General features: G+C 56.5%; 1 protein-coding gene across 3 annotated transcripts; it reads right to left on the bottom strand.

Annotated features, from left to right (window-relative positions):
• Positions 1-1,485: 1,485 nt before the first annotated feature.
• On the bottom strand, positions 1,486-23,381 carry TP53INP2 (tumor protein p53 inducible nuclear protein 2). 3 transcript variants are annotated; one of them, XM_048321748.1, is made up of 4 exons: positions 23,221-23,381; positions 14,021-14,351; positions 10,550-10,859; positions 1,486-9,093 (listed from the first exon to the last, which is right to left on the bottom strand). In XM_048321748.1, the coding sequence occupies exons 2-4, from the start codon at positions 14,142-14,144 to the stop codon at positions 8,841-8,843; spliced, it is 687 nt and encodes a 228-aa protein (XP_048177705.1). In that variant the 5' UTR covers positions 14,145-14,351; positions 23,221-23,381; the 3' UTR covers positions 1,486-8,840. The 3 variants fall into 3 exon arrangements, with proteins under 3 accessions (XP_048177705.1, XP_048177706.1, XP_048177707.1); XM_048321749.1 differs by having other exon boundaries at positions 10,550-10,679; XM_048321750.1 differs by lacking the exon at positions 1,486-9,093 and having other exon boundaries at positions 9,100-10,859.
• Between the last annotated feature and the right edge of the window lie 516 nt (positions 23,382-23,897).

Below are 23,897 nucleotides of genomic sequence, written 5' to 3'. Positions count from 1 at the left end.
GAGAACTGCAAGATCCTGCAGCTGGGAGGAGCCTTGGAAGGAACAAAGGGCCCCTGTACTGGTCCCCTGAGCAGTGCTGGACTGGGGAGCAGCTCTGCAGTCAGAGCCCTGGAGGAGAGCTGAGCCAGGCTGTGGCCAAGGAGGGCAGTCTGTGGGGCAGGGAAGTGATTGCTCCCCATGGCATTTGGGGAGCTGGAATGTTATCACCTGGTTTCCACCTCCCACCCACCCACAAGATGTTGATAATGTAGAGGAGACATGAGAGGGCCACCAGGATGGCCTGGGGCTGGAACATCTGGCCAAAAGGAGATACTGAGGGAGATGGGCTTCCTCACCCTTTCCTGCTCTGGAGAAGATGGAGCCAGGCTTTTATAGAGATGTGAGCTGAGAGAAAGGGACACCACTGGAATAAACAGAAAGAGAGGAGGTTCTGACTGAACAGGAGAAAATATTCCCCCCCCGGATGCAGTGGCAGGGCCTCTCTCTTTGGAGAATTTTAAGCATTGGCTGAACAAAGGCCTGTACAATGTGGCCTGAATTCATTATTTAACCTGCTGTGGGCAGGGTGTTGGACTGCACCTCCTGAGCTCCATCCATCCCAAATAACCCTAGGCTTTGTCTCCAGCTGCCAGATTTGGTTTTCCCATGAGAGGGTTTATCAAAACTATGAAAGCTCTCAGCTATTTTTTCCATTCCCAGTATCTAATCTAACATTTCTTTGAAGGGCTTTTCCCAGCAGCTGGGGGGTCATGGGTGTCTCCTTGGCTCGGCTCTACTGGAGGAGCTGGCACAGCCACTGGGCTGGGCAAGCCCCATCCCACCCCTGCCCAAAGCTGCTCATGGCTGTGTCTCCTCTCATCTTGGGTATCTCCAAGGATGAAGACTCCTCAACGTCTCAACCTGCTCCTGTGGCCAACCACCCTTGCAGTGAGAAAGCATTTTCTTACGTGTAAGTGAAATTTCTTTTTTTTACTTCAATTTGTGCCTCTCACCCTGTCCCTGCACTGAGAATGTTCCAGTTCTGTTTTCTGTACTCTCCCCATCAGGAATCCACACACAGGGGGGGATCTCCCTGAACCTCCTCCAGGCTGGGCAGTCCCAGCTCTCAGCCTCTCCTCATCTCCAAGCCCTTGATCCCCTTGGAGGCATCTCTGCCTCTCGTGGGTGCTGAGAACATCTCACACTGTGCTTGGACAAACAGCTGATGCTGCAGAGACTGGCTGCTCTGGGATTTTCTCAGGGCAATCGACATCTGCTTTAGCTCTGTCATCATCTGCTGAGTTGTAGGGTTTGGTAACGGGGAGGGGAAAAAAATCCCCTCTGGCCCCTCAGCCTGTGCCATCCCCTCCCCTGTGTGTCCTTGTCTTCAAAGGGGACTTTTTCTGTTACTTGTCTCTCACACCATCAACTTTTAGAAGCTTTTTTAAAAAACCAAAGCATTTTGCAGACAGATTTACTTGAAGGCTTTAGAGGACTACACATAAATAGATTTTAAATATATATTTTTTTTATTTCTTGTGATTTTTCTTTATATTAGATTTTTTTATTCAGTCAAGAGACAGCATTACAACCTAACAACCAAAACCAGGTTACACACACACAGGCACACTACACAATGCATCCCAGGCAGTCGTGTCCTTCAGTCTGTCGACACACGGCAAATGTTTACACAATGTCCTAGAGGAGGAAACGCCCTTTCCCTACGAACCCTGCTTACAGCAACTGAACACGTAACACACGAAAGGACAGGTTTTTGTTAGCTTCGAGTTTCAGACGAGGTCTCAGTCCTACAGCATAGGTGATGTAGAAAACGTGGGGCTGGTTTTCCCTCTTCTCCAAGATCCCCGAGTGGCAGCTGTGCCCCGTCCAGCAGAGCCCAGGGCGGGAGCTGCTCTGCCCCGAGCTGCCCGCGGGCGTGGGGCAGGAGGGCACGGGAACATTCTCCGGTGCATTTTGGGGAAGGCTTAAGGCAACCTTTTCCAACCATGGAACAGGCCATCTGTCCTGGCGCTCGTCCATCCTGCTGCTCCTGCTCCTGCTCCAAGCACCGCCTGGTGAGCAACTGGGGTTTAGACTGAGCTTTTCAAAGCTGCCTAAGAGATTAAGTATATCCAAAATGCTAAATGCTTTTTTTAAAAAAAAAAGTAATCTTAATGCTTTTTGGGGCATTAATTCTGTTGGGCTTCTCTGAAAAACCCCACAGTGACTCTGAAAACAACACAGAAACACAGAAATATTGAAAACTGACTCCCTGGTCACCTCTTGCATAGGACTTGTAACTGCAGTTCAGTGATTATTCAAGTTCTGTAATTGTGTTTAAAAAAGATGCCAAACCATGAAAAAGGGTGAAGGCACATGTACAGTCAGTGCAGCATGAGGGAGGGTAATGTGTGGGCATGAGTTTTACAAGCAGATACCAGGGGTGGATCCATACAGATAGAATATTGCAGTGCTCGGTGGCTCTGTACAAGCACAGCTCTGATACAAGAGGAAATTTCACTTTACTGCTACGCCTTGTGCTGCTCCCTCATCCCCAGACTTCCTGAAGCATAAAGCTGAGGATAAGATCTCAGTGAGACTTGGGCACAGCTGCTCATGGCTTCCCCAGCAAGGATACATGAGGTGAATGCAAAAGAGCAGAGGAACTTTGGGCTCCCCTATGCAACCCCTTGTTAAGCTACACTTAGAATTTACTGTGCTGTTTTCCCCTCCATTTGCAGGGAATAAAATCTTCCCCCCCACCATGTAATGAAATAGGGTCAGAGTGGAAGGCAGAAGGATTTTCACGTTAAGCTGCAACAGAGTGAAAGCTTTGCAGCTCTTTTTGTGCTCTGAAGCATGGGGCAGCATCCCTATATAAAATACAGGGTTGGAAAAGCAACCCCCTTGCCAGCCCAGGAGGTGTCAGCTCAGAATGAGTGACAGGGGCCACACCTGGGTGTCACCACTCTGCACAGAAGAACTGGAAAGATCATCACACATAAGAGCCACCTTTGCTATTAAAAGGAGCTGCTCATCCCTGTCATTCCTCTAAGGAGAGAGTTACAGGTTTAGTTAATGACAAATGTTCTCAAGGAGCAAAAAGAAAAGCTGATGGAGATGCATCAATGGACAGCCTGGAACAGGGAGACCTCCTGCCCAACTGTGTCCAGCTGTCCAGAGCCCATGGCTGGGGAGCGCTCTGGGATCCTGGAGACGAGCAAGGAGAAGGTGGCATCTCCAATAGGTTTGAGGACACCTCTCAGCAAAGAAGGGACTCTTCAGGCAGGCAGAGCCTTTCCCACTGCTGCATCCAGCTCCCACAGCCACATTCAGGCAACCTGTGGCAGCCACTCCAGTGATGGGAATGGGACGAGGATGGAGGCCGTGAGGATGACAGGAGGTTACTGACTTGTATGGAGCAGGTCTGAGAGACAGAAAGCTCCAGCTTGAAGAAGACAAGCCCTGAGGGGATCAGCCCCTTTTAAGGCCCGTTCCTGTCCCTGGTGGGTCTGCCCGTGGCAGTCCCTTGGGAGGGAGGGGCTGTCAGTGCTGTGGGTGTCCCTCCTCAGGCTCCAGTCCCTGCCAGCAGCTGTGCTGAGGCCACCACAGTCCAGTGGTGGAGAAGGGCTTGGGGGGAAGCTCTGTGAAGCTTGGGGGGATGCTGAGGTGCTGGTGCATCCCTCCTGCTGCCAGCAGCTATTTCTGAGTGCATGCAGCAAAGGAGGAGCAGCAAACTGGAGGCACATCAGAGTCACCCGTGGGAGGGGTGGCAGCTGACAATCCCCGGTGGCTTGAGAGTCCCCTGGCACCAGCTGGACATGGATGGCCTCTTGTTTTAACCCAGACACTCAGGGAAGACTCAAGGACTGCCACCAGCCATTCCCAGGGCAGTGGGGCTCGGTGCTGCCTTCTGAGAGATGCTGAGAATGATTTCTCTTGACTTAAGGTGACTTAGGTCTTCTTACTGTTTCCTAATTATTAGATGCTTGATCTTTGGGGGCTCACTTGTTTTTCAATAAATTCACATGAAGTTTAATTTCCACTTTATGCAGGGCAATGGAATTGATACTGATCCAGAGGGGCAACTGCAAAGCTGTGGGACTCAAGCCTAGAACCTCACTGGAGTATTTTTCATCTTTTTTTTCCTTTCTGGTATGGCAAGACATCTAAGTGGGTACTTTGCTCCCCAGCAGGGCTGGATAGAAGACAAAGAATTATCAGTATGATGTAAATGTAAAACTATTGATTAGAAACACGCCTAAAGAGAGAAGATTTCCACAGCAGTGATCTTTGGGATGAGCCATGCATTTATGTTATCCACAATGAGAAGGAAACACAGCCTCCCATGGAGAGAATCATTTCTCTTCCAGACCAAGCTTTTGCAGCAGAGCTTCTTAGAAAGCACATTTGTGAGTGCAAATTTCAGAGCAACAGGTGAGGAGGACTTTTGCCCCTACTCCCTCTGCAGCCCTCCAGCCTTGCTGTGCCAAGCAAGAGCCAGAATTCGGTGCGAGAACTTCACTGCAGCTGTCAGTGAGGGGTCCTGAGTGTGCCACAGCCTGGCCTTGCCAGCAGCAAGCACAGCCTTGGGGGCCTGGGGGCACGGGGGGCCCTGGTGCATCCCAAGAGGTGGCACTTCTCCAGCAGGGCTGTCCCTCCTGGCCCCGTCACACTTCGGGGGTTCATCCCTCGCGCTGGGCCGGGCAGGCAGAGCAGAACCAGGCAGGCAGATGGAAATCCTGCTTGGAGAAGATCCCTGCACCATGGGGGCTTCAGTGGTGGAAAGATCCTTCCCTCCATAAGGGGTGTGACAAGCTCCAGCCATCACTGAGGGCACTGCCCCAGCCCGTCCCAGCGCCCTGCTGCCCCCGAGCCTGCGATTCCAGTATGGGGCTGGGAAGCTGCTGCTGGGGCTGGAGCCAGCTCAGGTGTCTGAGCCCAGCACTGCCATGCTGCCCAGCAGAGCTGACATGTACTGAACAGGGATTTGCCCAGGTCTTTCCACTGGGAATTCTTCCCCTTTTTTATGCTTTCATTGCAAGAAATGCAAAACTTTCTTTCAGTTGCCTGCATCACCATTTCTCCAGGTGATCATTCCAATGGCTTGCCCCATCCTGGCTGTCTCCTGATCCCAGTGATGTGGTGGGTCAGGCTGTAACACACAGCTCTGCTGCACTTCCCAAACCCTAGGAGGCTCAGTGCTGAAAATCCGTATGTGGTTGCTCACAAGCAAGTCTAAAAAGGGACCAGACACATTCTAGCAGCTGTAAAGGTGAATTTTCAGGGCAATGAACAAATGAAGAGGGGCTGCAGCCCAGGAATGGTCCCACCATGAATGGCCACAAATTCTTTTCCACACAGGAGTGTCAGAGCACCCCACAGCTCCTGTCACCAGCATGTGCTGCCACAGGCCACATCCCTGCAAGCACCCCAGAACCAAGCCCCCCATTCTAACAGAGAAGCCTGGGAAAAAGACATTTTTAAAGACCCCAGCAGATTGGTTTGTCCCTGAGTCCATGCTGTAGTTTCCCCCTACACAAGTACAGAAAAGAAAGCAAAATTCACCCCACCTGTCCTAGCAGGACCAGCCCAAGAGCTCCCTGCAAACCAGAACCTTCCCACTGGAAGCACCACACAGCGCATCACAAATACTGGGTGCAAAAAAAAAAAAAAATTCCCAACAAACCCCTAAAAAATTCAATCCCACACCCCAAAACAAGCTACTGAACACCCACACTGGGCTGTGAAATATCTACACATGCACACGGGTGCACACACAGGAAGTTCTCAGTTTTTAAGCACCTTTCATTTGTTTTAAGATCTGAGGAGACAAAAAACCTCAGTGAAAAGGGGTTTTCTTGCTCTGGCAGCACTGGGCAGGAGGCCTGTGACCAGGCCAGGCCTTGTGCTTGCTGCTGGGCAGGAGCAGAACATTGCAGGTCTTCTGCAAAGCCCAGGCTGAACAGACCTTTGCCACAGCACAGGGAGGGTGGGTCACACTGGGGGCGAAGGGCTGGCAGGTGAGTGTCGGGTGTTAATACACAGCAAGAGTGCAAACAACAGAGGGGGCTTGCAGGAGCTCATTTGCTGTGGTTTGTGCACTCCACTGAGCTGCCAGAGGCTCAGGGTCTGGATTAACCTCTTCATGAAAACATTATTAATAATTTATTAAACCTTTATAAACATACTCTGGATATAAAGTGTGACAACAGTTCTGCTTCATCTCCTGTGCTGGCTGGGCACAGCATGATGAAAGACAGACTGGCATGGAAAGAAGAAAGGAAAAGAAAACTGTTTGAATTTGCTTCTGAAAACCAGGACGGAGGAAGATCACCTGTTTGGAATGGGCACTGGGGGCTGGGTGCTGGTGGCAGTGCCAGACTGAGACAAGTCCCCCCGGAACACGGCCAAAGGCCTCTGGCTCACAGCAGATGAGTGGGCTGCACGGGAGGGTTTCCAGAAGGGATTTCTCCTGGGGTACCATTTCCAGCAGTCGGGCAGGCACAGGAGAGCCTGGCAGGGGAGACACAGCAGGATCTGCCTCAGGGCCACTGCTCCCCCCAGCCTGTTCCTCTGGGAGCTGCCAAGGGGGCAATGGGGTCGCAGCCAGCCTCTGATTTCTGGAGTGTTCCAGGGGTTCTGGCAGCAACTTGGATGCACAGGAGGAGAATCTGTAGTGGAGACCAAGCTGGGGGCTGGACAGTGCTTGGCTTCTACACTTCTTGATGTGTGTTGGGGCTGCAGAGAAAACGCTTCCTCTAATGCTGCTGCCCAGTGGCCACAGAGGGGCTCATCCAGCGATATGGGGAGAGCGGGATGGGAAGGCAGCACCCCATCAGACATCTGGGAGCTCGGGCTCAGCCCCTGCCTGTTGTCACATGCACCTGTGCCAGTGTCCCTGCACATGCCCTGCTCCCCATCAATCCCAGGCATCACTGCAGGGTGAAAAAAAGGCATCGAGTGTGAAGCCCAGGAAGCCAAAGGATGTAAACGCTCCCCTGGAGCCAGATGTCAGTCTCTTCACCAAGAAGACAGCAGGGGTGGGACAGGGTGATCTGCAGTGTGGTCTCAGGCTTGGTGAGGGACAGAGGTTGCAGTGAGGCCCGAGGAGGGCGGGGCGATGCCGGGGGCACGGAATTCCCCAGCTCTGGGCTTTTGGGAACGCCGAGGCAGCGGAGTGAAGGGGAAACGCTGCAGGTGAGCAGCAGCAGCCGGCTACTGCGGTCCAGGCTCCCTGGCCCGGAGCTGGGGGCTGTTGCTCCTAAGAAGGTTCATTTTGGTTTTAATCTCATCAAAAGAATTAATAACTATCAGCTGTCTGAGTCTGGGCTCACCACGACTCCTTCAGCCGAGGTGCCTGGCTGATATTAAGGGATGCAACATGGTGAGTGGAAGAACCTCTGGTGAAATTGGAATTTTCTGGAGTTGTGGAGGTATTTCTCGTCTCAGAGGGTGGGGGAATCCAGACTGTGAGCTGGTCGTGAGCAGGACTCTTTCGCAGGGCACAGGGTGCAAAACCAGTTCCTAAAAGGAGAGAACTGGGAGGGCAGCTCAGTAAATTTCTGCTGGATTTGGAGCTATCTCAGCTGGTGCTGGAGCCATGTTCTTCCAAAGGCAGAAGGAGTCCATCATGGAGAGAGGAGGGATTTGCATTAAAAATCAGCATTGCCTAGCAGAGGAATTTGGCCCTTCATGGGAAAGGATGCAATTTTTAGTGGGGAAAGAAGATGCTCCTGTTACAGCTCCTCTTACAGCAATCCTCTCACTCAGGCCTGCCCCATCTTGACCCATTTCAGTGGCTCCCAGATCCATCTTTGTCCTTACTTCAGCCTCTTCCCTCCGGCCTCTTCTTCAGCATCCTTTCACCACCACCATCGACATGCTTTGGCCACCTTGGGGAAGCTGTGCAGATCCCTGCCCCCTCTCCCTTCCCGAGGACTGACACCAGGCAGACAACGCTTCTCGGCTTAACAGGGGCTCTTCTGAGTATGACGGTACAGAGAGAAATATATACACACACATATACAGGCGTACCCACAGGGATACAGCTGTGGCTGGGGCAGGTGACCTGCTCCAGGAGGACGGGACTCGCTCAGATGGGACCACCAGCCACGGTGATGCCACCCCAGGCTGGCCACCCCTCCTGGCATGGTAGCCAAGGGCTCCGGCGCGGCGCTGGGACGGTGCTTTGATTCCTGAGATTCCTTTTAAGGTTGATTTTTAAAAAGACCACCGTGAGGCACCAGGAGCCGCCTGGCTGGCCCGGCCACAGAGATTCCACCAGCGCTTTCAACCACAAGCCCCTTTGGGACTGGCAGTGGGGGGTTATCATGGTCAAATGTAGCTAAGAAATCAAGGAGGGACAGGAGCACTTGCTGGTTTTGCAGGGCGGAAGCATTATTTAGTGTCATTGATGAGATTTTCCTAAAAATCCCAAATCTTGTGGCTTCATTGCTCTTGTCACTCCCGCTCGGTGTCTGTGTGACATCCCATCCAGGCTGTACATGGAGTCATGATGTGAGGAAAGGCACTGATGTCACAGGCTTATCAGGACAAACAGGCTTCACCGGGAACAGGTGTATTTCGGGAAGAGGTGATGTCACTGGGAATACTGATTTCCCACGTGAAGGCTGTCGAGGCTGTTGGGGAGGGGTGGCGTGGCCCTCCATGCCGGCGGCTCCAGGGGTTGTGGCCCAGACGGCATCGAGGGCGAGGGGCGCGGTGAGGGCGACAGGAGGAAGATGAGGAGTGCGGGCGAGGCGTGCGGGCGCGGGGAGTGGAGCGGAGCCGCCGTGTCCCGGTGTCCGTGGGGCCCGCACTCCCGGGGCCGGGGGCAGCCCCTGGGCGGGGGAGCGAGGTCAGTAGTTGCAGTGGCGCTGGCAGGGCTGGTGCACGAAGGCCCCGGGGAGCTGCTTGGCGCGGCGGGGCGGGCGCTGCCGGGCCCGGTTCTGCCGCTGCAGCGCCTTCTGGCCCAGGCGGTGCCGCTCCGCCAGCTGCTTGGCCCGCTGCAGCCGCTGCGCCTGCCCCGCCTTGTCCAGCGCCGCCGCCTTCACCGCCAGCGCCCGGCCGTGGTGCGCCACGGGCCGCTCCGGCCGCGGCTCCGGCCCGTCCCTGCGGAGACAGCGCGGTCAGCGGGACAGCGCTGCCCTCGGCCCGGCAGCGGGGGACAGAGCTCACCAATCCCCGCCCCAGCAGCCTGCGGAGAACAGGGATGCTCCAGCAAGGCAGGCTCTGCGACACCCGAAAAAATCCAGACACCACCAGGAACTCCACTGTGTCTAAGTCCCTTGAGCCTGGTCTGTCTCCATCCCACTGTGACCCCTTTGGAGGCCTGGCTAGTCTCGGGTTCCCTTTAGCCCTTCTCTGCCCCCTCCAGCACTGAGGAGCTCCTGAAGCTCTGGAGATCAAGCTCCGGCCCTCAGGGAGACTTTGGAAAGAGTCTCAGTTAGGTGTCAGCTAGACAGGAATGGTGTCCAGAAACCAGGACCAGTGTCACCTAACCAGGAATGGTGTTCTCTAGCCCAGAATAGCACCCCTTATTAGGAATGCTGTCCCCTAACCAGGAACAGTGTCTCCTGGCCTGGAGCAAAGCTCACCCCAAATTCTTACTCCTTCCCGGCCCCACTGAGGGGCTCTAGGGGGAGGTGTTGGAGGGCTGAGACTGAGGGGACAGCAGCGACCCCATGGCAGGCAGGGCTTGTCCGGCAGCAGTCGGGCTGAGCGTGTGTGTGCATGCTCCGGGTTTTCCCTGGGCTGCTGGGCAGTGGAGAGCAGCCCTGGGGGGGAGGGCAGAGCTCTAGGATGTGGCCCCAGGAATGGGTGTGGAGGGCTCCAGCCCACAGGCCTGGGGGGAAAGGGGCCATTGGGGGCTTTTCTGTTCAATTTCCCCACTGCTAAGCTGGGGTTTGGGGCAAGGAGAAGCTGGTGGTGTCCCACTCCCCACAGCTGTGGGATACCCCTGTGCTGGGCCAGTCTGGGGCCAGGTGGGGGATTGAGGGGGGCTGAAACATCCTCCTGCCTGGGGGACCTAGGGGTCCTCAGGGGGCCACTGTGCCCAAAGGCCACCCTGTCCCATGGGGTTTGCTTTGCTTGGGCCCTACCTATGCAAAACCCCGGTGCAAGCCCTGCCTGGCAAACCCCCCTGGGCAGGTGGCATTGGCATGGGTGGCATTGGCAGGAGTGGCACTGACACAGGCGGCTGTGCCAGGAGACCCTGCTAAGGGCAAGTGAGATGAACACAGCCCTCTCCCACCACAGCCCAGTGCCAAGCTCATGTCCTGCACCCATGGCCAGCCGAATATGCTACTGAGACCCTTAGCAGAGGATTTTGGGACACGGGGGCTGCCAGCCATGCATGGTGCCAGCTGGGGCACCCTGTCAGATAGGTAGGGTGTTCCCTGAGGTGGGCATGGGGACACTGATGTCTCCCACTGCCCCACTACGTCCATGGGTGAAACATTTCTGGGTGTAGGTGGGGATTTGGGATGGCAGCACTGACCATCCACCCCTGATCCCTCAGTGGGTGCTGGAGCTGCCGGCCCCCCAAACACCCTCAAAGTGCACTCACGCTGCAGCATCGTCCTCGGGGCCCTCCCCATCCACCTCGAGGGTGCTGGTGACGTAGACGGACATGCTGGGGTGCTCGATGAGCAGGTCCTCCATGGGGCTGCTCCCCACGCCGTCGGGGCCGGGCTCCTCTGCAGTAAAACAGGGGGGAGGGGTGACAAACCAACTCTCGTCCATCAAGCAGGGACCGGCCGGAGCCGGGGAAGCGGCCGGTGGCGGTGGCGGACCGGGGGGTGTCGGGCGGGGTCGCGCCGAGCGCCCGGTACCGCCAGCACCGGGGCGGCGGGCGGGGCCGGGGCGGGCACGGCTGCCTGGGGCGGGGGTGCAGAGCCATGCGGGGCACAGCGGGGACACACACACATACCATGTACAGTGGGGAGGGAGGGGGAGAGAAAGGGGCATCGTTAGTGCGAGAGACACCCACCGCCACCACACCGCCACACGCGGGCCCGGCGCCGCGCCCCGGCCAGAACCCCCCGCTCCGGGGACCCGTGGAAACGGGGCTGCTCGGACAAGGGGAACCGCGAGGCTGGGAAACCCGCAGGGTTTACTGCAGCAATGGTTTGGTTGGTTTTTTTTTTTTTTTCCTTCTCAAAATGAGAGCAGAAGTTCAGCCAGGGAGAAACGCTGCTTTCCCCGTTCTGATGGCACCTGAGCCGAGCCGGGCCGGGCCGGGCCGGGGGAGCGCCGACACGCCCCTGCTCACAAACACCACCCAGCACTCCGCAAACATGGAAACCAAGCACACATAGAGCAGAAAAACAGTCCACACCTTTTCTCTGGAAGAAATCATGGGAGTAAATTCTTCAGCAAAGGTTTTCACTGTGCCTTCAACTCCAGCCTGTTAGAGGCCAAATTTTGAGCGGCTGATCCAGAAGCTGACCCACCCCCCGGCTTCCCTTCCTCATCTCTGCCTTGGGCCCGTGCTTTTCTAGGCTGCCTGTGCTTGGAATTCCTGGTGCTGCAATGGGACGGGAGCCTGCACCTAATGCTGAGATGCTCACACCCATTCCCGGACTCATCAGGGGGATTTCAGGGAACTGGTGAGGGGGGAGGCAGTGCAGTATCTATACGGACACAGTGACCCTGCAGCTGGGTGAGGGAGCAGGAGGAAGCACAGATGAAGCTGTTCTTGCGTGGAGAAATGCAGAGCACGGGGCCGGGTGTTCCTGGCTCGGTGCATCCCCAGCTCCTCCTGCAGCTGATGCTCCAGCCCAGGGCTCAGGACAGGCCACAGCTGGCCTTGCAAACACGAGAATGTCTTTCTCCAGGTCAGAGGATATCAGTCTATCAATAGTTGCTGACATGCCAGGCTGAAGATTGTTTGTCAGCCTGGAGACAGCCACCGAGCCCGGCTGGAGCATCCCCGGGCCAGCAGCACTCCCACAGCAGTGGTCTGTGGGCACGAGGAGCACAGGGCTACCCTGTCCCCATCCTTCGCCAAGGTGGGTTTTAATGTCACAAGCAATATTTGGGGTTCCTCAAGTACCTCAGTGATGCAGCCACATCCTGGGAAGTGCTCTTTGCTCTCTCCCTGGGTGCTGAGCAGAGCCAGGCTAAGCAAGGGGGCAGGAATGGCATCAGAAACATTCCGGGAAGGGCAGAGTAGTTTGGGTGCATTTTGCAACGCAGGGGGCAATGACCAGGCTGACAGGGGCCGAACCCAGAGGCTCCCTAGGTTGCCACTGCTGCTGAGAGCGAGCCAGGCCGGGAGCTGCTGCTGGCCACCACAGCTCCAAGGGGAAGGATGGGGCTGGAGTCTCTGGGTTTGGTTCTTGGAGTGCTTGGTATAACTCCAGCCCCAAAAACAGGGCTGAAAGAATCGGGTCCCCCACTGCTCAGGGACTGCTGTGGGAACAGACTGCAGCTGAATTAGCAGTGGGGTGGCATTCACTGGCAGATACTACTGGAAGCCAGCGCTGCACTGAGAGCCGAGGCACTTCACTGGAGCAACATGGGAGTGTTTTGTGCCAGAGTCAAGCCCTGGTCCCCTCTGAGCCATCTGCATCTCGACCCAGGGATCAGGGCTCACAGTAGCGTTTCTCTGGCTGGGGAAGCTGCTGGCTCCTCCTGCCATGCTTTAGGCTCACTGCAGCTGCTGCCAGCTGGCCCCGACACGTGGTGGCTGTGTGCCTGCTGCTCCAGGGACCTCCTTGCAACACCCCCTGCCATGGCACTGCCGTGACCCTCCCTGGACAGTCACCTGAATGCCCAGAGGACAGGGAATCCTCCACAGCTGCCCCTGCCCACACCACGCCCCATCCCAGGCTCGTCCCTGCTCTGGTCCCCTCTCCAGGTCACTGCATATGGAAAAAAAACCCTAATGAACAACTCGAATCACAAAAACAAGCATGGGGAACAGGCAGAGAACATCTGCTCAGTGACCTGCTGCCTGCAAGAGGGAGGACAAAACCCTCCTCCTAAACCTGCAGGATACATCTGTGGTCCCCTAGGCTGGGGTGTCACAACCAACCAGGGGCTACCAAAGCAGAGCACGGCCATCAGGAGCTCCTGCACAGCTCTTACTGCTGCTGGATTTGCAAGGAAAAGGTCATAAAAACATCATTGCAATTGGCTGAGTCATCAATCTACAACAAAAACTCCAAGGTCTGAACAGAGCAGGAGAAGATCTGCACAGGAGGAATTCAATCTGCCTGGTTAGTGTCAAACAGGGCTCTGGATGGCTCTGGGAATGGGGAGCCCTGTGGGCTCTCTAGGTACAGGGACCTGGTGCCAAACATCCCTTGTGCTTGGCATGGGCAGTGGGAATAACTTGGGAAGATAACCCCCATGGAGCTGAGATTTACTCCTCTCAAACGACCCAAACATGGCCAGATCACTGGTGGCACATCCCCAGCTGGGACAGGCAGGCACCACTGCCACCTGCCCTCACATGGGCACAACCCCACACCCCCACCAGCGCCCCAGGACTGGGGTCTCCCAGGGGAACAGGCTCCTGGTTTGCTTTCAGCAGGGGCAGGGCAGGGAGCAGCTGAGCTTGGCTCCTCCTGGAGAAGTGCTGTCCTGGGCACAGCTCAGCCCGGGCCATGGCAGTGCCACAGCCGGTGGCAGAGCCTGCCAGGGCTGGGTCCCCCACCCCACCGACCCCCAGCGGGCAGGATCACAGCAAAACTCCGGGGGACTTCCCTGGCTGGTGCATGGAGGCACCTGGAGGCTTCAGGGCAGCAGCAACCCCAGCTGGAGATGCTGATGCTGCTCCCACACTGGCAGAAAGTTGAGAACCATCACTGGGAGAGGAAAGGGAAAAAGGAGGAGCAGGTCAGGGGCTGCTGCAGTGACCACAGGGCTGGGCACCATGAGCAGGGCATGGGGACCAGGGGAGGAAAAATGAAGGGCAGAGCTGCTCCCGTGTGGTGTAAGCTCATCTGCTGACATCTCAAGGGTTTGCCCAGCTCTGAAGAGACAAGGTGCAGCAGAGGCTGTAGGAAGCCAGTTCTGTCACTTTCCTCACCTGCAAGATCAATTATGAGCCAGCCATCTTCCTCCTCCTCTTCCTCAACAAAGGGTTTGGGCTCCTCTAGGCCCTCTGGTGTGTTGCTGTCACTGAAGAAGAGGCTGGTGAGACGCTGAAACATGGTGGGGAGCAGTCCAGCAGGATGGACGGGGAGATAGAGCTACTGCTGGGCACCAGCTTCCAGGCACAGACACAGGAGAGATGGGCAGGGAGGGGAAAAACAGCCCTCGAGGTCTTGGTGACAGAGATGTTTGGCTGCCAGAGAAATCAGAGCTAAGCGGTACGTAGTGCAATTGTGAGGTTCTTCACTTGGCTTCAGTGCAAAGGCCTGTAAAAGGGAGAGAAAAAGGAATAGCACATTAAAGCAAGCCAGCAGTGTGGCCCTCCTGCATCCCAGGGGCTCAGCTGGGCTCAAGGGGACAGCAAAACGGTGGCTCTGGCACTGACCTGTGCCATGGGCTGTCCCAGCTGGTGTCATACCTGAAAGCAGCAGTGAAGGGCTGGGTGTCTGTGTCCTGCAGCCCCCACCTGCATCACGCCCCGCAGTGTGTTCCCATCCTGGGTGGGGTGTCCCAGGAGACCCATCCCCAGGAGCTGGCAGGGACAGAGCCAGACACTGTCCCTAAGTCAGGCAAACATGCAAAGTTCCTGGCAGCAGGCAGGGTGAGGACAGTGTTGCCACAGAATCCCAGACTGGTTTGGGTTGGAAGGGACCTTACAGAGCATCTCATCCCACACCCCTGCCACGGGCAGGGACACCTTCCACTAGACCAGGGTGCTCCAATCCCCATCCAACCTGGCCTTGGACACTTCCAGGGATCCAGGGGCAGCCACAGCTGCTCTGGGCACCCTGTGCCAGGGCCTCCCCACCCTCCCAGGGAACAATTCCTTCCCAATATCCCATCCATCCCTGCCCTCTGGCAGTGGGAAGCCATTCCCTGTGTCCTGTCCCTCCAGCCCTTGTCCCCAGTCCCTCTCCAGCTCTCCTGGAGCTCCTTTAGGCCCTGCAAGGGGCTCTGAGCTCTGCTGGAGCCTTCTCTTCCCCAGGTGAGCACTCCCAGCTCTCCCAGCCTGGCTCCAGAGCAGAGGGGCTCCAGCCCTTGGAGCATCTCCATGGCCACCTCTGGACTCACTGCAGCAGCTCCACGTGCTCCTGATGTTGGGTCTCCAGGGCTGGAGGCAGCTCTGCAGGTGGGGTCTCACTTGTGCGGGGCAGAGGGGCAGAATCCTCCCCTCCCATGCTGCCCGCACTGGGGGGACAAGCCCAGGATGCTGTTGGTTCACAGTGTTGTTCACATCCAGCCTCTCACCCCAGCCCTTTGTGGGTCTCTGCTTCATCTCTGCTCAGCTCATCACTGTTCTACCCCTGGGGAAGCAGATTCCCCCCAGCGTGGGGGGAGGTCAGCACTCATTAATTTCATTAATGAATGCCAAGCTCCTGGCAAGGCACGGGAATGGCAGTCAAAAGGTGCAGAGTGTTACTTGTGTGTTATTTGTGTGCCTTTTGGTCCAGAGACATTAAAGACATTTATGGCATTAAAAGGCCTAAAATGCCATCAGGAGCTCAGTGCAGTGAGAGGGGACAGTGCTTGGCACACTGATGTGGGTGCATTCAAAGGGCAAAGCCCCAGTTCATGGCCCTGTTGACCAAGGGGCCATGGAGCTTGTGAGTGATCCTCCAGCCAGGGGAAACTCCATCTGCTCCAGGCAGCGTGGAATGGGAAGGGTACAGGAGGCACCATGTGTGCATACACACCCCAGTCCTCCAGCAGCTCAAGTTCTAGCTCAGCCCTGCTGCCCAGGGAAGTGGCTTCCCCAGTCCCAGCACCCTGGGAAGGTGGCTGGCATGGGCACTGCAGTTCTGGGGCTCAGGCACTCTTTCATTCATCCCTGTGGGATGGCAACACCTTTTGCAGTCTCTCATGTGCCTCAGGAAGAACAACATCTGCTCTACAAGGCAGAGAATGAGAAATCAAAGGAGCCTTTCCCCTGGATAGGATCCCCTGGACCTCAGGGGCTCTGATCTCCACCACTCCCAGACGCAGAAGAGAGTCAATGAGCATGAAGCAGCCCTGCAACACCCAGCTCTCCCTCCCTGGCACGGCCAGGGCAGCAGTGTGACACTACCTCTCCCCTAGGGCAGGTCTCAAGCCCCTGGTGACTCCAGTTGCCCCAGAGGCATGAGGCAGACCATGAGCCACAGCTGTGCCCCGCTGCAGACTGCTCAGGGGTCCAGAGCAGCTTCCCACTCACTCTGGGATGGCTCGGCTGAGGCTCATGGAGCCTCCCACCAGGAAGAATCAGAGGTCAGGAAGGACTCTCTGTGTCCTAAGAGGGTCCCTGGCTGCCCCTGGAGCCACTGAGCAGGGAGGGTTTGGGCACTGAGACATGACAGAGTTGTTTCTCTGACCCCACAACCACAGCAAGGCCTCGGCCATTCTGTTACCCTCCAGTGCTCCCAGTTAAATCAGCCCCTTTACCTGGATCAGTAAAGCATAATAATGTAAGTTAGGGAAAAAACACGAGGCGGGGCTGATGCCCGGCTGGGCTTTGAAGGGACTCTGGTGTGCTCCACGCCGAGCACAGTGGGATTTCCCTCCCCCACGATGCCCATGTGCATCCATCCCCCACCGGGCCAGGCTGCCACAGGCCACCCTGGCCAGCCCTGAGGGCTGTGGCACACAGCCACAGCTTCACCACGCCAGCTCTGCCTGGAAGCCGGGCACCTGCCTGAGCACTCACCTAGTCAGTAAATAGCTTTTAATATGACATTAATATTATTTATTTAAGAAGTTTATTAGATATCTAATTGTGACAGAAACTCCACAGCTCCCAGGTCCCTGTTGGTGATGTCCCACAGTCTCCCACTCTTTGTTCCTCCCCAGGTGCCCGGGCAGGAGGGACCGGGGCAGCTCGTGACAGGCACAGGGGTCCCAGGGAGCTCCAGTCCCCCAAGGCCACCATGGCCCTGGCTCAGGGCAAGGCCACGAGTGGGCTCATGTGCTTATTGAGCTGGGCCGTTTCCAGGCTGGCAGAAGTGCTGAGCCAAAGCTGACCCCAGTGTCCCCAGGCAGGTCCTCAGGATGACACTCTGGGGCTGGGGACTGCAGGGTCCCTGGGCTGTGCCCCAAGCCTGCCATGCTGGGAGGACACTGTCAATGCTCGTGACCTACCTCATGCAATTGTCAGTCTTTTTCCCTGCTAGACATGGGTGTCACCCAACAGCAGAGCTAGGGACAAGAGCGGGCACACAGGGACAGGGGAAGTCAGGGCCCCAGTCTGGTTGCCAGGGGAGGGTCACCCAGAAAGCACCCGAGCAGCTACCGCAGGACAGGGGCTGAGCCAGGCAGGGATTTTGCTGTTGACAAAGCAAAGTCTTGCAGCAGTGAGTGCTTCCCATGCTCTGCAGGCTTGGCTTTGGGAGCCCCCTGCAAGGGGCTCGTCCTCCAGCAAGCTCAAAGTCAAGTGCCCAATGACCCAGCCAAAACCTTTTAGTTTTCTTTTGTTAAAACATGACAAAAGCTTTCACAGGACAGCAGGAAAGCTGATCCCCCAGGAACAGCTCAGAGCACCCCCCTGCTTAGGGACTGGTCCCCAGAAAATCACAGGATGCAGGCAATGGGAGTAAGGTGTCTGGACTCCCCAGGTGCCCACCGCAACCCAGAGGTAATTTCTCTTTTCTGAAGACACAACAGACACTATTATTTTCGATTGTCCCCTCTCCCAAATTTAACTTCTTAAGTTAAGGCACAGGGGCTCACAGGCAGCTGCCATAGCTCTGGAGGAAGTGGGAGAGAGTTAAAAGCTCCCCTAAGAGCAAAACTTGAAATGGATAATTTGAAAGGCTCATTCCCTGGAGGATTCAAGTAAATCACCAGCTGTCACCCTCTCTGAGACAGGGAGCGTGGGGTGGCCCTGACCCCTTTACTGGTGCAAGGGAATCTGTGCCATGGGTGGGCTACAGTGGCAGGATCAGCCCCATGGTGGTGCCCAGGGAGCTGCAGGGGGCTCCTGGCAAAGCCTTCAGGATCAAACCTGCAGGGTGAAGGGAGGAGCGAGGCCAAAAGGCAGTCAAGGGCCAAAGTGAGCATTAATCCTTGCCCTCACTTTATCCTGTCTCCTCTGAAAAACTCAGATTAAAGAAGCAGGATGAAGCTCTGATCTCCAAAACTCTCAGCAGGTTTGTGGATGACACTGAGCTGCGTGGAGCAGTCAATTCAGTAGAGGGAAGGGATGGGGCATCCGGAGGGTCCTGGGCAGGCTGGGGGAGTGGGCTCATGTGAACCTCATGAAGTTCAGCCAGGCCAAGTGCAGGATCCTGCACCTGGGTCAGGGCAGCCCCACACCAGCACAGGCTGGGGCTGCTGGGTGGAGAGCAGCCCTCGAGAAGGACTTGGGGGTGCTGGTGGTGACAAATTGGATGTGACCCAGCCATGGGCACTGGCAGCCCAGAAACCAACCCTGTGCTGGGCTGACCCCACAGCGTGGGCAGGGGTGAGGGGGGATTCTGCTCCTCTGCCCCACTCAGGTGAGACCCCACCTGCAGAGCTGCCTCCAGCCCTGGGGAACAACATCAGAAGGACCTGGAGCTGCTGCAGTGAGTCCAGAGGAGGCCATGGAGATGCTCCAGGGCTGGAGCCCCTCTGCTCTGGAGCCAGGCTGGGAGAGCTGGGGGTGCTCACCTGGAGGAGAGGAGGCTGCAGGGAGAGCTCAGAGCCCCTTGCAGGGCCTAAAGGAGCTCCAGGAGAGCTGGAGAGGGACTGGGGACAAGGGCTGGAGGGACAGGACACAGGGAATGGCTTCCCACTGCCAGAGGGCAGGGATGAATGGAATATTGGGAAGGAATTCTTCCCTGTGAGGGTGGGGAGGCCCTGGCACAGGGTGCCCAGAGCAGCTGTGGCTGCCCCTGGATCCCTGGAAGTGTCCAAGGCCAGGTTGGATGGGGATTGGAGCACCCTGGTCTAGTGGAAAGTGTCCCTGCCCGTGGCAGGGGTGTGGGATGAGATGCTCTGTAAGGTCCCTTCCAACCCCAACCATTCTGTGAGTCTGCAATCTCCCAGCCCCCCTAGAAGGGAGCAGCTCCTGGCCTTGAGCTGCTCCAGACCCTCCCTGGCAGCCACCAAGCTCCTCCATCAGCTCACCATGGAGAGCTCAGGGTGACCTGCTCAACCCTTCACGAGGCAAAAGACTCCTTGGCTGGCTCCTACCCAGACAGTGAGATGGCCCCGTGCCACCTCAGTCCCTGCAGGTTCCAGCAAGCATTTCTCTGGCTGGGGCAGCCAGTAGCAGATCAAGCTCTGAAGTTTATCCAGGTATTTGGAAAGCCTCTGCTTTCCCTGCAGCAAACATTTGCCCCATTTACAGCAGGGAATGGAGGGCCGGCAGCCTCCATGGGAACTGCAGCACAGGAGGGACCCAACTGTGTCCCTGACAGGGATTGAAATCAGTGCTGTGCCTCGTCACCAGGCAGAGGTGGTGCCCACGGAGCCAGTTTGCACTAGGACATGGCTTCTCTTCCTCTCAGGTCCCTTCTTCCAGCTGTCCTGTGTCTGCAGGTGCCCCACATCTGTGGGGGAGGTGTGTCCCAGGTGTCCCCCCTCGGGACATAAGGGGACTCCCTGTGCACCACATCCTTGGGGCTGAGCTGCCCCAGAAACCACACACTGACCTCCTGTCCCCTGCCAGAGCTGGGGCCACCACCACAGGACAGCTGCCATCCTTCCCAGGCCTCCACAAGCCCCTTACTCGGCATGTCAGCCCCATCCCAGGCACTGCCAGCACAAGGGGACAGCCCACCAGGGACGCTCACTTGGGGACAGATGAGTTTCTAAATGAATTATGTTTATCAGAATCCTTCCACAAAGTCCAACAGCCTTTTACAACAAGCCAGAAGGTATTAAAAATATTAGAAGTTAAAGTGGAAGTAAGGAAACCACAATGCATCAAGTTATTTTTTCCCCTTCAGAAACCTCGACACAATAATTCTTTTTCTGAGTCACCGTGGCTGCAAATAACCCCAGGAGCTAAGAATAGGGAACAGCATCGGCAGCAAAGCCCTGGGATGCGCCAGGAGCTCGCCGGGGCAGGAGCTGCAGCGCCGCAGGACTGGCAGCTCTCAAAAGTCACAGTCTGCAAGAACAACAGCAACTCCCCTTGGAAATGGCAACAGGCTCCCTGAAACTTTCCATAAATACTGGGCGGGAGGGATGCTGCTGGCAGGCGCAGGAGCGCTCCTTCCTCGGCACAGCTAAGAATACCCCGCGCAGGCATCCCGGCAGGCGGCAGAGGTACAAATCAGGTGCCTTCCTCCAACCCACTTGGGAAACGGGATTTTCAACTCGTTTTACCTAAATCAGACAAGCATTTCACAGGCTCGTTGTGCTAGATGTACGAAAATCCTAAACCTGGCACAGAAACACAAAACACAGAAGGGGGTCCGGCAGCTGGGCAGCTCAGGCGAGCTCTGCTCGTCACCCCAGAAATGACCAGTGAATCATCCCTGTGCTGTCCTCTCTCCATGCCCATCAAGGGAGGGACCAGAGCTGGCAGAGACCTGCCTGGGACAGTTTGGCGGGGCTGAATTGATGCATTTGGTCCCACAACAACTGTGCCACAGGTCCAGCTGATCCCGTTGCTTTGCCAGCAGGCCCATTGATGGGATTCCCTTGGGGGAGCCCTGGGCACAGGGGCAGAGCTGCACCCCGAGGTGCTGCTGGCACAGACAGGCTGATTCCAGCAAAACAGAGGCTGATTCACAGCCAGAGCCTCTTCCATGGCAGATCAGGGGAGTAGAGGGGGGGAAAGGCACAGAACAGTTTGAAAAATCCCTACAGAACTCTTCATCATGAGACTCTTCTTATTAATGGCAGACCAGGACAGGACCTGGAAGGGCTTTCCTCAGCCAATCCAGGGTCTCAGCAGGGACTGGAGTTCCCACATGCTCCTCCAGATCCTGCCTGAAGGAGAAGGACCCTGCAGAACGAGGGGGAAATGTTTTTCTCGGAGCTGGTCTCTGCATGCACACCGGCTCTTGTGTCACTGCTGCAGGAAGGTCCTTACTCCAAGGACAAATGTGACCTTATGCTGCTTGATATCATCACACAGAGTCCTGGAAAATCTGCCAGTGGCTGGCAGGATCCAGGAAATTTTAGATTTGCCATGAGCTGTGCTATGAAATTTTAGAACCTTCTTCTCTGGGATGCGTTGGGTGAAGCATCCCAGGGGGTGAAGCATCCCAGGGAGCGAAGCATCCCGAGGAGCTGCACACTGGGAGAGAGCAGCCCAACCTCACAGCCTCCATAAATCACAGAGGCTGAGCAGTACTTGGACACCACAAACACCCCGAGCTGCCCAGCAGCTCCCCCCAAGCCCACCCAGTGCCCCACTCGCTGTGCAGTCAGCATCAAAAACCCCTTAGATACAAGTTTATGTCACAGGGTTTTCCAGTCTTATTACAAGCAGCTGTTACCATTTTATTATCTGGGGAGACACTTTTGTATTTTTCCTTTTGTGTTCAGCCACATAAGCAGCAGTTTGATGCAACAGGTGCCCAACAGTGACAGTGACCTACAGCAGACAGCTTTTGTCTTTTTTTGTTGTAGGTTTGTTGTTTGGGTTTTTTTCTTGGGGGGAGGGGGGGGAATATAAAAGGAGAGGAAAGATTTATTGATTTATTTTAGAGCAAAACAACACAGTTCTTGGCACTCTATAGATTAAGCCTGGTGGGAAAGGAGGTCCAGCACAGTCCTGTACCAGAGCCCAACACCTGTTTCTGGGAGGGTTTCTGGGATGGTTTCCTACCCCAGCAAAACCTTGGCCAAACAAGCAATAGCACTTGGCAGCCACCCAGCTCAGTCCTCTTTGGTGCCACTTCAGCACTGGGTATTGCTGGGCTCAAGGGAGACAGTTTAATCCACTATTTTGGGATCCCAGGGTGCCAGTCTCTTTGCCCACGTGCTCTGACGGGGCTGTAGCTCCCCTACACAAAAATGTGTATGTATGTGCATAAAAGAATTACAAGAGCAATAATGTCCTTTTTTAACCCTTTTCTACACTCCACAAAGTCCAAGTTTTTCCACAATGAGTCCCCCCAGATGGGAGGAGGATTAGTTTCCAGGGCCTGCCAGGGTCACCCAAGCTGAGGTGAGAGACACAAAATCCAGAGGAAAGTTGCCCTTTTAGGACTGTTTTGAGCTGCCCCAAAGGAGGTGCCCTTAGAGCAGCAATAACAGAAGGGGATGCTGTGTGTGGTACCTGAGGGACTCCTGGGTGCAGCACCCTGGGATGTGGTGGAGCTGCCCCACGGCACAAACCTCAGCCTGGCATTGCCAGCACCCTCCCCCTGCCACGCACGGCCCCTTCCTGGGCAGCACAACTAAACTCAATAAAAATACCAAAGCATACGTCTGAATCTCATTAAAACTGGTGGGATTTACAAAGACAACTGAGATCTAAAGACAGCAGAATTCCAAAGCACCAAGGATTTGCTGGAACTAAGTTAAATAGGTAATACTTTTCTGCATTAGAGATTTACATCTATTTATATTCTTTACACAAATGTATTTTATATAGTATACTATATATACTGTATTTTATATAGTATATAGTATAGGAAGGTGTCCCTGCCAGGACAGCCCCCGCAGGGGGTTGGAACGAGATGATGTTTAAGGTCACTCCCAACCCGACTCACTCTGTGATTCTATGACATATTTCATCGATTAACATATACTTATATTTATATATTCGCATTCCTTTTCCAATAAGCCACATTTTGCACCCGAAGAGCGTCTAAACATCACGGGGGGAGACACACGCACGTTTCCTGCTCAGAAAAGCCACAGCAGCGAGTGGCGCGGGAGGGACACGGGGGTCGCCCAGGCGTGTCCGCCGCGGCCACGTCCCCGGGCCAGCCGGGCCAGCCCCGCCATCGCCCCCGGGGTCACGGCGGGACAGGGGGGAAGCGCCGTGACGTCTCAATGTCATATGCAAATGACGCGACGTCACCGCAGCGCAACCAATGGGAGCGGGGAACGACCGCGAATCTTAATCCGGTGATGAAGAAACAAACAACAGGCGCGGGGGCCGAACCGAGGGGTCCCGGAACGCGCCCACCCCCCCCGGGCCCCCTCCCCGCACGGGCGGTGCGAGCCCGCCAAACCCCAACCCCGCGGCCCCGACCGCGTCCCGAGGGGACTCACCGGCCCTGCGGGTCCCGGAAGGCGCTGAGGCGGTGCTGGTGCGGGTGCCGGGGCGGTGCCGGGGCGATGCCGGTGCGGTGCCGGTGCCGGTGCCGCTGCGGACCCCGCGGTTCTGCCGAGCGCGCGCCGCTCCCCCGCACAAATCGGGACCTTCCGACAGCTGATCGTGACGTCACAAAGCGGCTCCGCCCCCCGCCGCCGCAGCCAATGGGAGCGGGCGCAGGGAGGGCGGGGCCCGCCCCGGGGCGGGGACGGGGACGGGGAGCGGGGTCCCGGGGGGCCGCGGGGGCCGGTTCGGTTCGGTTCGGTTCGGTTCCGTTCCTCCGTGCCACGGGGCCGAGGAGGCGGCAGAGCCCCGGGCAGGGAGCGCCGAGGGGCTGGAGACCGCCGGGGCCGTGGGGCGAGAAGGGAAAAGATGGAGACCCCCAGAGTGCTGGGATGGAGGGGAAGGGCTGAGACCCCGGGAGTGCGGGGGAGAAAGGAGCCCCGGCACAGAGATATAGCGGGAGCGGGAGGAGCGAGATGGACGAAAATTAAGAGCTGAAGCCGTTGAAAAAAAAAGCGATAGAGCCGAGTCCCGCCCGCAGCGCCCCGAGGACGCGGGGGGGACAGGAAGGGTGCGGGGGATGTGCTGGCCCCTGCCGAAGGGAAGGGACAGAGGCTGGAGGCTGCCCAGA

The sequence above is a fragment of the Corvus hawaiiensis genome, chromosome 17 (genome assembly GCF_020740725.1).
Source record: "Corvus hawaiiensis isolate bCorHaw1 chromosome 17, bCorHaw1.pri.cur, whole genome shotgun sequence".
In the NCBI taxonomy this organism is placed as follows: domain Eukaryota; kingdom Metazoa; phylum Chordata; class Aves; order Passeriformes; family Corvidae; genus Corvus; species Corvus hawaiiensis.
Note: the sequence above shows the minus strand (reverse complement) of the source record. Positions and strands in the feature narration are given on the sequence as shown.

Excerpts from the sequence above, each read along its gene's own strand:
- TP53INP2 (XM_048321748.1), bottom strand. The coding sequence starts at position 14,144 with ATGTTTCAGCGTCTCACCAGCCTCTTCTTCAGTGACAGCAACACACCA. Across the intron at positions 10,860-14,020 it reads GCTCATAATTGATCTTGCAG|GCAGCCGTGCCCGCCCCGGC; the intron begins GTGAGGAAAGTG and ends CCCCCGCCCCAG. Across the intron at positions 9,094-10,549 it reads CCCGAGGACGATGCTGCAGC|GGACGGGCCGGAGCCGCGGC; the intron begins GTGAGTGCACTT and ends CTGTCTCCGCAG.